The sequence below is a fragment of the Idiotropiscis lumnitzeri genome, chromosome 21, assembly GCF_059441095.1.
Source record: "Idiotropiscis lumnitzeri isolate Australia: NSW breed Sydney's pygmy pipehorse chromosome 21, RoL_Ilum_1.0, whole genome shotgun sequence".
In the NCBI taxonomy this organism is placed as follows: domain Eukaryota; kingdom Metazoa; phylum Chordata; class Actinopteri; order Syngnathiformes; family Syngnathidae; genus Idiotropiscis; species Idiotropiscis lumnitzeri.
The window spans coordinates 4129793-4140134 of NC_142411.1; the positions used below are offsets into that span (position 1 = coordinate 4129793).

The 10342-nt window shown below is 52.0% G+C and overlaps 2 protein-coding genes across 2 annotated transcripts; one reads left to right on the forward strand and one right to left on the reverse strand.

Annotated features, from left to right (window-relative positions):
• Positions 1-50: 50 nt before the first annotated feature.
• LOC148316562 (cleavage and polyadenylation specificity factor subunit 3-like) lies at positions 51-4961 on the forward strand. The gene is made up of 18 exons (XM_088286421.1): positions 51-241; positions 549-612; positions 696-793; positions 989-1117; positions 1238-1415; positions 1489-1578; positions 1696-1846; positions 1966-2141; positions 2225-2383; positions 2664-2810; positions 2888-3040; positions 3110-3218; positions 3418-3516; positions 3610-3704; positions 3781-3868; positions 3949-4015; positions 4129-4225; positions 4748-4961. Exons 1-18 carry the CDS (start codon positions 171-173, stop codon positions 4835-4837), a joined length of 2061 nt encoding a protein of 686 aa, XP_088142547.1. The 5' UTR covers positions 51-170; the 3' UTR covers positions 4838-4961.
• Positions 4322-10175, reverse strand: LOC148316563 (disintegrin and metalloproteinase domain-containing protein 17-like). Its single transcript, XM_088286419.1, has 17 exons — positions 9871-10175; positions 9456-9585; positions 9241-9371; positions 9085-9173; positions 8830-9010; positions 8600-8730; positions 8450-8536; positions 8267-8377; positions 7931-8176; positions 7699-7851; positions 7051-7250; positions 6517-6620; positions 6251-6385; positions 6043-6173; positions 5801-5968; positions 5668-5724; positions 4322-5592 (listed from the first exon to the last, which is right to left on the reverse strand). Exons 1-17 carry the CDS (start codon positions 9941-9943, stop codon positions 5317-5319), a joined length of 2403 nt encoding a protein of 800 aa, XP_088142545.1. The 5' UTR covers positions 9944-10175; the 3' UTR covers positions 4322-5316.
• Positions 10176-10342: the final 167 nt, after the last annotated feature.

Consider the following 10342-nt stretch of genomic DNA (forward strand, 5'->3'; position numbering starts at 1 on the left):
AGTCCATCCAACAGATGGCAGTAATGCAAAAGTGGCGCTGTTTATAGGACGTCGAAAAAGAGAACAACCAGAAGTAAACGCCGGGGCGAGCAATATGCGCACCTAATTGCCCACTTTGTGGTGTGAATGTCGTTTTGCTTGGCGTTTGACTGCTTTTTGTCGAGTGGAAGATGGCGAACAAACGCAAAAGTGAGGCAGTAGTTCCTGCCGAGGAAAGCGACCAGCTGCTTATTCGTCCACTGTGAGTGCTTCGAAGCTCAACTTTGTCTGACTTTTTGTCTCCGGCCTCCCGCCAAACTCTTTCACGCGCTCTCAAGTATAACATCATATCGAAACATCACTTATTCCTTTTCTCATTTGCTTGTATGCGCGAAAAAATATTTTTTTTGTTTGTTGATATTGTCATGTTTCATTCAAATGTTTTATCGTGCGTGTAAGCGCGTGCGTGTGGTCGGGTCGACTTGAGTGCTCGCCCAATCAGGGCACTGCTGCATATCGATGCAGCAGATTCTAATAAGAAACATTTTCACTTGTGTCTGTGTGTGTAGCGGTGCAGGCCAAGAGGTGGGACGCTCCTGCATTATCCTGGAGTTTAAAGGACGCAAAATTATGGTAGGTACATACTCCTGCGCCTCTTTGTTTGGTTGGTGCTGGTCGTGCGATGACATCAAGAGTGCCTCATTGTTGTCTGGCAGCTGGACTGCGGCATCCATCCAGGCCTGGAGGGCATGGACGCGCTGCCGTACATCGACCTCATCGACCCGGCTGAGATTGACCTGCTGCTCATCAGCCAGTTAGTCACCCGCTGTTACTCACCAAAATATTTTCCCTAAATAATTCCCCAATTCGCAATAAAATTCCACATTAAGTCATCCATCCCTCCTACTTCAAAATGGTTTTTTTTAACTAGTAAAACTACAACACGTTTTCCACATCTGGTTGGATGAGCGCAGTGCTGACATGTTGTATTTCTTTGCGTGGGCTTCAGCTTCCATTTGGACCACTGCGGTGCTCTTCCGTGGTTCCTGCAGAAGACCACCTTCAAGGGGCGCACCTTTATGACACACGCCACCAAGGCCATTTACCGCTGGCTGCTGTCAGACTATGTCAAAGTCAGGTGAGTTTCAGCGGGGGACTTGCTCACATGGTAAACCGTGTTGCGGACGTGTAGCGTCGCACCCGAGCTGGCGCCGGTCAGCCAGAGGCGATCGTGACCTTGCCACCTGGCGCCCCACAGCAACATCTCGGCCGACGACATGCTGTACTCGGAGACGGACCTGGAGGAGAGCATGGACAAGATCGAGACCATCAACTTCCACGAGGTCAAGGAAGTGGCCGGCATCAAGTTCTGGTGCTACCACGCCGGACACGTTCTCGGTGCCGCCATGTTCATGATCGAGATTGCTGGCGTCAAGGTACCAATCACCAACTAGAGCGACCCCAAAAAATGAAAACTACAGCTTGACTTAAACATGCGTGTGTGTGAAGCTGCTGTACACAGGAGACTTTTCGCGTCAGGAGGACAGACACTTGATGGCGGCGGAGATCCCCAGCGTCAAGCCGGACATCCTCATCACGGTCAGCTCTGATGATGCGCCGGGGCAGATTTGTGACCTTGTGTGCTGCTTACCGTGCTTACGAGACGTGTGTGTGTGTGTGGGGGTGCGCGTGTGTGTGTGTCCCCGTCTGCATCAGGAGTCCACGTACGGGACGCACATCCATGAGAAGCGCGAGGAGCGTGAAGCGCGTTTCTGCAACACGGTCCACGACATCGTCAACCGAGAGGGACGCTGCTTGATTCCCGTCTTTGCGCTCGGACGAGCGCAGGAGCTTCTGCTCATCCTGGGTAAGCGCGTCTGCGTGTGTGTGTGTGTGCCTGAGTGGATGTGTCTGTTTGAGAAAGTGTGCGTGTGTGTGTCAGCACATGTGTTTAAATGTGCGTGTGTGTGTGTTGCGCGTGCGCAGACGAGTACTGGCAGAACCACCCGGAGCTGCATGACATCCCCATCTACTACGCGTCGTCGCTGGCCAGGAAGTGCATGGCCGTCTACCAGACCTACATCAACGCCATGAATGACAAGATCCGCAAGGCCATCAACGTCAACAATCCCTTTGTCTTCAAGCACATCAGCAACCTCAAGGTCAGGAGCTTGGGCCATTTCTGTTTTTTGGTTTTTGGTTCAAGCACAGCAATGGTATGCAATCACTTGTGTGTGTGTGGCAGAGCATGGACCACTTTGATGACATCGGGCCCAGCGTGGTGATGGCGTCTCCCGGCATGATGCAGAGCGGTTTGTCCCGAGAACTATTTGAGAGCTGGTGCACCGACAAGAGGAACGGTGTCATTATCGCCGGATACTGCGTGGAAGGCACGCTCGCCAAGGTGCGCGCTTGCATGCGCACTCACGCAAAAAAAAAAAAAAGAAATAAAAAAACGCTTGCGGTTCCTTTAAACGCTCACCACAAAAATAAAACTGTCACACTTCAAAAAAAGAAAATCCATACACACAGGAAAATTTTCGCACACAAAACTCACAAACGTCAATAAACCAACTTCATTGGTGCAAAAAAAAAAAAAAAAAAGCGGACGCCACCTCAGTTTTTTGTTCATTTATTTATTTTTTGTGAATTCACTTATATGGCGTGCGCTTGCGATGTTGCAGCACATAATGACGGAGCCGGAAGAGATCTGCACCATGTCGGGTCAGAAGCTTCCGCTGAAGATGTCGGTGGACTACATCTCCTTCTCGGCGCACACCGACTACCAGCAGACCAGCGAGTTCATCCGAGCGCTCAAACCGCCGCACGTGGTAAGCGCCCGCCTGCGGGAGGCGCCGGAGAGCGACTCCCTTTCTCCTACGCGGACGTCTCCATCTGCCGCTTGCAGATCCTGGTCCACGGCGAGCAGAACGAGATGGCCCGGCTGAAGGCGGCGCTCATCCGCGAGTACGAGGACAACGACCAGGTCCACATCGAGGTCCACAATCCCAGGAACACGGAGGCCGTTACGCTCAACTTCCGCGGAGAAAAACTGGCCAAGGTGCGTTGACGGCGTCGACGTAGTCTTTAAACGCGGCGCGCTGATGAATGCCGGCGTGCTTTTCTCTAGGTGATGGGCTTGCTGGCTGACAAGAGCTGCACTCAAGGGCAGAGGGTGTCGGGCATCCTCGTCAAAAAAAACTTCAACTATCACATTCTCACGCCTTCTGATCTCTCAGGTGCGTGTCACAATGACTAGAAAATGACGTGCATTCCCCAAATTGGTTGCTTTCTTTGGCCTGCCCTTCTCTCATTGGCTGACATGTTTCCATTCAAAATTTCCACCCATAAGCTCGTATAAGATTGAATTTGGAAATCGCCATGTTTCAAACTCCATCGCTGTCTTGACCGATGATGTCATCACATGTTGTGGTTCAGAGTACACGGATCTGAACGTGGGCACAGTCACGCAAACGCAGGCCATCCCGTACACGGGACCCATCTCACTGCTGGTCAGCCAGCTTCGATGCCTCGCCGGTAAGCTGCACGCTCACCTGCGCATGTGTCCGTGCTAATTAGTCATGTCGTGATTGTCCACGTGTGTAAATTAGTTGCGTGTTTTGTATTGAGGCGACGTGGAGCAGGTGGAGTCTGCAGAGAAGATCACCATACGGATCTTCAAAAGCATCACTCTGGTCCATGAGGCTGGCATGGTTCTACTGGAGGTCGGATGAGCACAGTAATGTTGACCGTGTCGAGCTGGAAGCAGGTGCCGATCAAACGCGTGTGTCGTTTTCTCAGTGGCTGGCCAACCCGCTCAACGACATGTATGCCGACGTGGTGACCACCGTGGTTCTCGAGGTCCAATCCAACCCCAACGCCCAGAAGAGTCAGTCAAAGGAGCAGCAGTAAAACCCGTGACCCGGTCCCCGTTTGACCTTTCACACCCGGCCTTCCTTTTCTTTTCAGTTCTGGAAGTGCGCCGGGAAACTTTTGACCAGGAAGTCTTCATTGAAAGACTGGAACTCATGCTGCAGTGAGTATTTGAAGACGGAGTTACGATCCTACGAAGGAAAACTGTCTTGATTACGATATTAACAGATGAGTGATGATAACCTGACGTGTGTGTGTGGGGGTGTGTGTGTTTAGTGACATGTTCGGTGAGGACTGCGTAGATTTCAAAGATGGCGAAAAGGTGACGGTCAGCGTGGACGGCGCTTTGGCTCAGGTGGACCCCGAGACCCGTGTGAGTATCAATTCCTCATTTCAGTGACTTGCAAGCGCCAACTTGCGATACGAGTGCTGAACGGCGATCGATAGAAATGATCAATATTAGTCAGAAAAGAGTCTCCAAGCTGTTTATGATGCAGCCCGACGATCGAGTACTCAGTCGTACATTCTTGTTCCTCAGCAAGGAACAACTCATTGCTGTTCAGGAATGTCGTCTCCTCTGTCTCTTATACTGCCCCCTGGTGGCCAAGCCACACACGCCAGGATGAGACAAGCGAGAAAGCGTTACAAATTATTGAATTCTGTTTTTATAAAGCCTATAGTGTGCCGATTATCCTGATTAAAAGAAAAAAAAACTACATTACACGTTTTGAATGGCGTTCCTCGTCATTTCAATGAGGGGGGGGGGTGTTTTGAGTTAAGAGAGTCCACACAGAACCAATTCAACTTGTATCTCAATGCACCAGAGCAATAGCTAGGGAAGGATTCAAGCGAGGTCAGGCTATCTTGAGCAATGCGACTGCTTCGTTCGTCGCAGGAGGTCACGTGCGCCGATGACGAGTCTCTGAAGGACATGTTGGAAGTGGCCGTCCATCGGCTGTACGACGCCCTCAGCCCCGTCGCCTGAGAGGGAGGCCGCGCCTGCCCGAACACACCGCACTGCCCTCTCATGGCATCAAGTTTGTTTGCCAACACTTGGCCTTGTTTTAAACTTTTGCTTTCGTAAAATAAACATGAACTTTCAATCATGAGACTCCGTCCTGGCGTGTCCCTGAGCTCGCTTTTGTATTCCTCAAATTTTGGGGGCATCGTGCGGATTGCGCCGTCACTCGTTTGTGCTGAGGACCGAAAATGAATTCTGTCAGCGAGCGGACAAGTCCACCAAGGTCAGTAAAGTTTTGATGGCCATCATACAAGAATGATTAGCCGAGTTTCAAGGCCAGAATTTGGATCCGTCCAGATGATGGGTCGTTTTCGTTTAGTTTTTATAATGGTAACCTCAAAAAGCTGCGTTACGATTTGTTTCCACAGAAAAGTTTCCTGATTGTGATGTAGAAAGAGGCACAAAGGTGGGCACAGAGTTCCGAGATGTGAGGTGAGGCGCGGTCAGCACAGCGTCTCTTTGGCATCGGCGTGGCGCTGTCGTCGCAATTTGGCGGGCGGCAAACTCCGCTCCGTCAGGTCCTCGAAGGAACGCGCCGTTGATCCCTGCGGCCGCCCGAACGCCTCCTGCAGCGCCGCCTCGTCCACGCTGGCGTCCTCCACGATGGTGGCCATTCTGGGGCTGTCCGGGGGGTCGGGGCTGGACGCCTGGAAGCGTGCGTTCAAAGGTTTGAAGATCCGCACGGAAGCCGACTCGAGGCTGCTCAGGAGTTCGGCGTTCTGGATAAAAAACATCTCGGTTGAAGGTACGAGAAGCCAGCAAGCGGGCATGTCGCAGAAGTGGCGTTTACTTACGCTGGGAAAGAGGAGTGACTTGGTGGTCTGCTCGTACTGGCGGTCCACCTTCTTGTCCTGAGCCGCAAAACGACACGTCATCAATCATATCGTCTTCATCGTGATGGGTTGGTGTGCGCTTGGTTCTACGCACCACGCAGTGGACCAGCACGCTGAAGGGGATCCAGAAGAGCAGCGAGAAGGCCACCACGGAGCCAACCATGTTGTCCGCCAGGAACGTGGTAAAGGTGTTGATGTCCAGTTTGTCAATGAAGTCCCAAAGTCTCTCCACCACATCCTGCACCTGCTTCATGCACTTCCCCTGCAGACGCCGCACGTCAAAAACGCGTCTGCGCTACATCCACAAGCCTCGCGCGCTTCCTCGCAACGTCTTACCGCGCCGTCGCAGAAGCCCACCGTGCAGGGTTTGCCTTTACGCAGGAACAAGAAGTGACCCTCCGCATCTCGGTAGGGTGCGCAGACGCCGCCGTTGCCACGGCAGCAAACCTTACAGGAAGTGCTGGTTTCTGGAACAGCAACAACAAGATGGTGGCGGCGGTGTTCGCGGCAGAACAGAGGATGGCCGGCCTTGGGTTCGGCATACCGTTGCAGGCGCAGGGCTCCAGTTTGAGGACGGCGAGGCAGAAGGGGACACACGAGCCGTCCTGACACTCACCGCTGTCCAAACACGGCGTTTGGTCCGGAGCGTTTTCTGGAGGTGGGCAATCTGCACTGGAGCCTAAAAAGACCCCGACAAGGAAACATGGAGGGAGGAAATCAGTCAGGATCTGTCTGAGACGCGACAACTGAGAAGCTGGACTCCTTTTCTCATTTATTTTTTATTCATTTCTCAGTTTGACTTGTACTGACCTGTGCAGTAGGAACGTCCCTTGCACGTGGCGTCGATGGGCTCCTGGCAAACCTCGCCCGCCGCCTCCAGCTGACACTTCCTGCAGCATGGGCTGTTCCTGTCACTGCACACCCGGAGCAACATGTACTAGCATGAGCAACATGCTAGTTTTATTCACACACAGCGATGGACTAGCGCTGTACTTGTTGCTGCACGTACGTAGCAACATGCTAACATGACATGCTAATATTTAATGTCAGGCTTCTATTCGCAAACGAAGTAAACTAAAATTTGCCGCGAGTTTGCATTCTAACATTTGCAACAGTGGAATTTTATCAAGAAGCTAAAAGTAATCATGTAATACTGGCATCATACATGCCATTGCTGCGCTAAAAATAGGCCACAAGTTACACACAACACACACGCTAAAATTAGCATCATGCTAAAATTGGCCGTGTGCTAACATTATCTCCACCCCACTTTTTGCTATCATGAAGACCTTCAGGCTGACTGCCCGCCGTCTATTTTGAGCGAGCGAGCGAGCGGCCTCTGACCTGCATTGCGCTTCCAGTCTCAGGTGGCACTTGGCGGTGCAGCACGGGTCCGACGTTAGGTGCAGCAGGCCGGGATCGCACTCCTCGCCGGGTTCGACGCGAGAATTCCCGCAAACGTTGACTGTACGCTCCTTGAAACATGACGACGCCTTCGAGCGGAGACGCTTCACGATGGAACGTTTAGAGCACTTGGAGAACACCTACGCACACACAACATATGGACTAGCTCAAGGACCTCGTGTTAGAATCCGGACTAAAAGTTGGACTAGTTTAAAGACTACAGCGCGAGACTATGACTCGGACTGGAATTATGAAGACAACAAGAACTTGGCCTAGGGCTCTAAAAAGAACTTGAGACTTGAACTTGGACTACAAACCATAAACCTACACTAAGAACTTGAACAAGACATGGATGAAGACGTTTGATTGAACTTTGGACTTGGACTAGATTTTAGACGGAACCACTTTGTTGTTGAGGTCAAGGATTATGAGCTGACCTCATACAGGTCAACGGTCATGGACCGAAATTGTTGTTGAGGTCAAAGGTCGCAATGCGACCTCGTCATTAACGTTCAGGTTCATAGACTGAACTTGTCACTTGACTTTAGGTCAAGGGTCACGAGCCACCCTCGTCGTTAAGGGACTGACCTTGTTGTTGAGGTGATCTCCGCTGACGGCGATGGGGTACATGACGTACTTGCCACCTTGGTCCTCTCGGGGGGCGCAGTAGGGGATGTTGTCCGGGTCGTGCTCCGCCCCGAAGTTGTGACCCAGCTCGTGAGTGGTCACCAAGTCGGCTTCCTACGGAGGTGAGAAGTTGCGCTGTCACGTGCCGCGCGACGTGGTCTCGGTGTGGTGTGTGCACGTGCGGTGGGGCGACCTTGGTGAGGATGGTCTTGCCGTAGTTTTTGGTGCTGGTGAGTCCGGTGTTGAGATAGATGAGGCGCCCTGGGTCCGCGTCGGCCGAGGCCGACGGGCAGCCTTTGGAGCAGAGCCCGCCGGGGATGTCGGGTTTGACGGGCGCCACGTACGCCAGACCCAGCGTGCCTTCGTCAAAGTCCTGGTAAGTGAACAAGTGCGCCAGGCACACGTTAGCTGCCTTCTCTGACACGTCCAAGCTGAACTGCTGCAAGAGAGACACGCCCACATGCACGAAGAAAATCAGCCAATGGGCTCCTGTGGTGGATTTGCATGAGCGAGGGTGTTGTCGTTTTACCTCCAGGAGCCTTTTGACATCCCACACGTCTCGATCGGCCACGGGACTTCCGGCCATGTTGAAGTGAACGCCTCCCTCTTTGACGGCGGTCGGCGTCTTCTCGATGATGATCTGACGCGCACGTAAAACCGCACGTCAAACACACACGTGGCGGCGCTCGAGTGATTGCAGACGACTAAGCACCTGCTGGATTTGCACGCCGTAGCCTGAGAAGTCGTCGTCCCACGACGTGTTCCTGTAGATGTCATCCACGCGGTCCATCAGCTCGATCTGCAAGACCACGATGACGTTAGTGAGCACACACACACGTGCGCACACGCAGACACATCTCACCAGGTAGTTGACGGTGGTGCTCTCGTCGCGGCGTCCCATGTGCGTGAAGAACCGATGGTCAGCCACCAGCAGCAGAGGACACGTGTTCTTACTGTGAGGGTGCACGTCGCGACGTGCACGCCACGCACACTCTGACGCGCGCACAATAACAAAGTCACACGTGCGCTAACAGGAAGTGATGTCATGCGCGGCATCGCCGTCACTGACGTGAATCTCGCGGTCGGTCGTACCTTCTTGGTCGTCATCGACGTCCTCGGCGGCGAGGCGAGCGCCGTCGGGGAGGAGGTGGCTGGGGTGGGAGTCGACGTAGCCGCAGACGGACGGCCGCCGAGGTCGGCTGAGATTTCGGATTTGGTCCGAGCGGTAGACCAGCAGACGGCCGTCGGAGGGCTGCGTGAACCTCCACAGAGGCTGGAATCAAAACCACCGCAACAATTAAGACTCTGAATTGTCCGGCTGCATTTAGTTGACTCAAATGACCTCACCTCGATGTTAAATTCCGCCTCCTGTGTGACGATGCGGGCGGAGAAGTCTCGATCGTCCATGTGAGCCTGAACACGTGAGTTTTCCTCCCCTGCCGAAACAAAAAAAAAAGCATAAGAAAACAGGAGCAGCCCACTTTGGCGAAGAGCGGCGGTCACCGATAACGTGTCCGGTGAAGAAGGCGTGGCGGTCCACGTGCAGGCTTTGCTCGCCGTCATCGTCCACCGCCCACGCCGAAAAGTCTTCGGTGAAGATGTGCTCGTTGGTCCTCAGGTACAGACGGAAGTGTCTGTCACCGTTACATCAACATTGACGACAGTCAGTCATCAAACAGAGCAACAATTCTTTTTTTGGGTGCGATGCGTTTACTGACCTTTGCAGTGCATGGAAGCTGATCTCTTTCTCCACGTGAGTGGCGAGCAAGTCTCGGCGCCGGACGGAGTGGGCGTGCACGCTGGTCGGTGACAGCACATCAAAGTCGTCCAACATAGCGCTCAGAGATGCTGAGGACCACACGGAGGGATTTGTTAGCGCCAAGACTCATGCCACAGAAACGTAAGCAGCCCTCAGATTTTTGGGGAAATGGAAGGATTCCAAATCTTTCTTCACAACTGTTCTCTTGAAGCCATTTTGAAGTTGACTTGTTGAACATTTCTTCTACTATTATATACTTGATTTGTTTTATTCTATTTATTGAAACCGATGAGGCCATTGAGACATATATTTATATATACATATTGCAATATTGCATGACAACACAGTGCAGTTTGCGTGTAAAAGAGACTTACAGAGTTGCGGGTCTTGTGCGTGCGTTGAGGCTTCACTTTGAGTGAAAACCAAGAAAAAAAAAGCTATCAACATGTTCACTTTGTTGGTGACGTCACTCCAACGCTAAAAGCGGCTGCTCACTTTTGGTGCGTTCAGAAGGAGACTTGAGGCTACATTTCAAGTCTCTAGTGTTCCGATTCTGTTGGACTCTTGTCATAGAAGAAAGAGAAAAGCAAAAAAACAAATAAAAGTTAAGAAAAAAAAAATCCGTGAAGTTGACAAAACCAGGAAGACCCGCAGCTGAGCAGTCAAGGTCGGGAGAAGCAGGGGCTGTGAAAGCGGAAGCTCATTTCTGTGCGGCTTCACAACAAAAGTGTTTAACCGAACAAAAATTCACTTTCGTTTCAATGAAACCAACACGTTTATACAATTGTATTTATTATTATTATGATTTTTTTCAAGATTCTATATTATTGAATAGTTGGTTTTGAT

What these genes read in the sequence shown, in the direction of transcription:
- LOC148316562 (XM_088286421.1), top strand. Translation starts at nt 171, where the DNA reads ATGGCGAACAAACGCAAAAGTGAGGCAGTAGTTCCTGCCGAGGAAAGC. An exon ending in AGCACATCAGCAACCTCAAG is followed by an intron (nt 2,142 to 2,224) that starts GTCAGGAGCTTG and finishes TGTGTGTGGCAG; the next exon opens with AGCATGGACCACTTTGATGA. An exon ending in CCAGCTTCGATGCCTCGCCG is followed by an intron (nt 3,517 to 3,609) that starts GTAAGCTGCACG and finishes TTTTGTATTGAG; the next exon opens with GCGACGTGGAGCAGGTGGAG.
- LOC148316563 (XM_088286419.1), bottom strand. Translation starts at nt 9,943, where the DNA reads ATGTTGATAGCTTTTTTTTTCTTGGTTTTCACTCAAAGTGAAGCCTCA. An exon ending in CTTCACCGGACACGTTATCG is followed by an intron (nt 9,174 to 9,240) that starts GTGACCGCCGCT and finishes TTGTTTCGGCAG; the next exon opens with GGGAGGAAAACTCACGTGTT. An exon ending in TGGGCTTCTGCGACGGCGCG is followed by an intron (nt 5,969 to 6,042) that starts GTAAGACGTTGC and finishes CGGCGTCTGCAG; the next exon opens with GGGAAGTGCATGAAGCAGGT.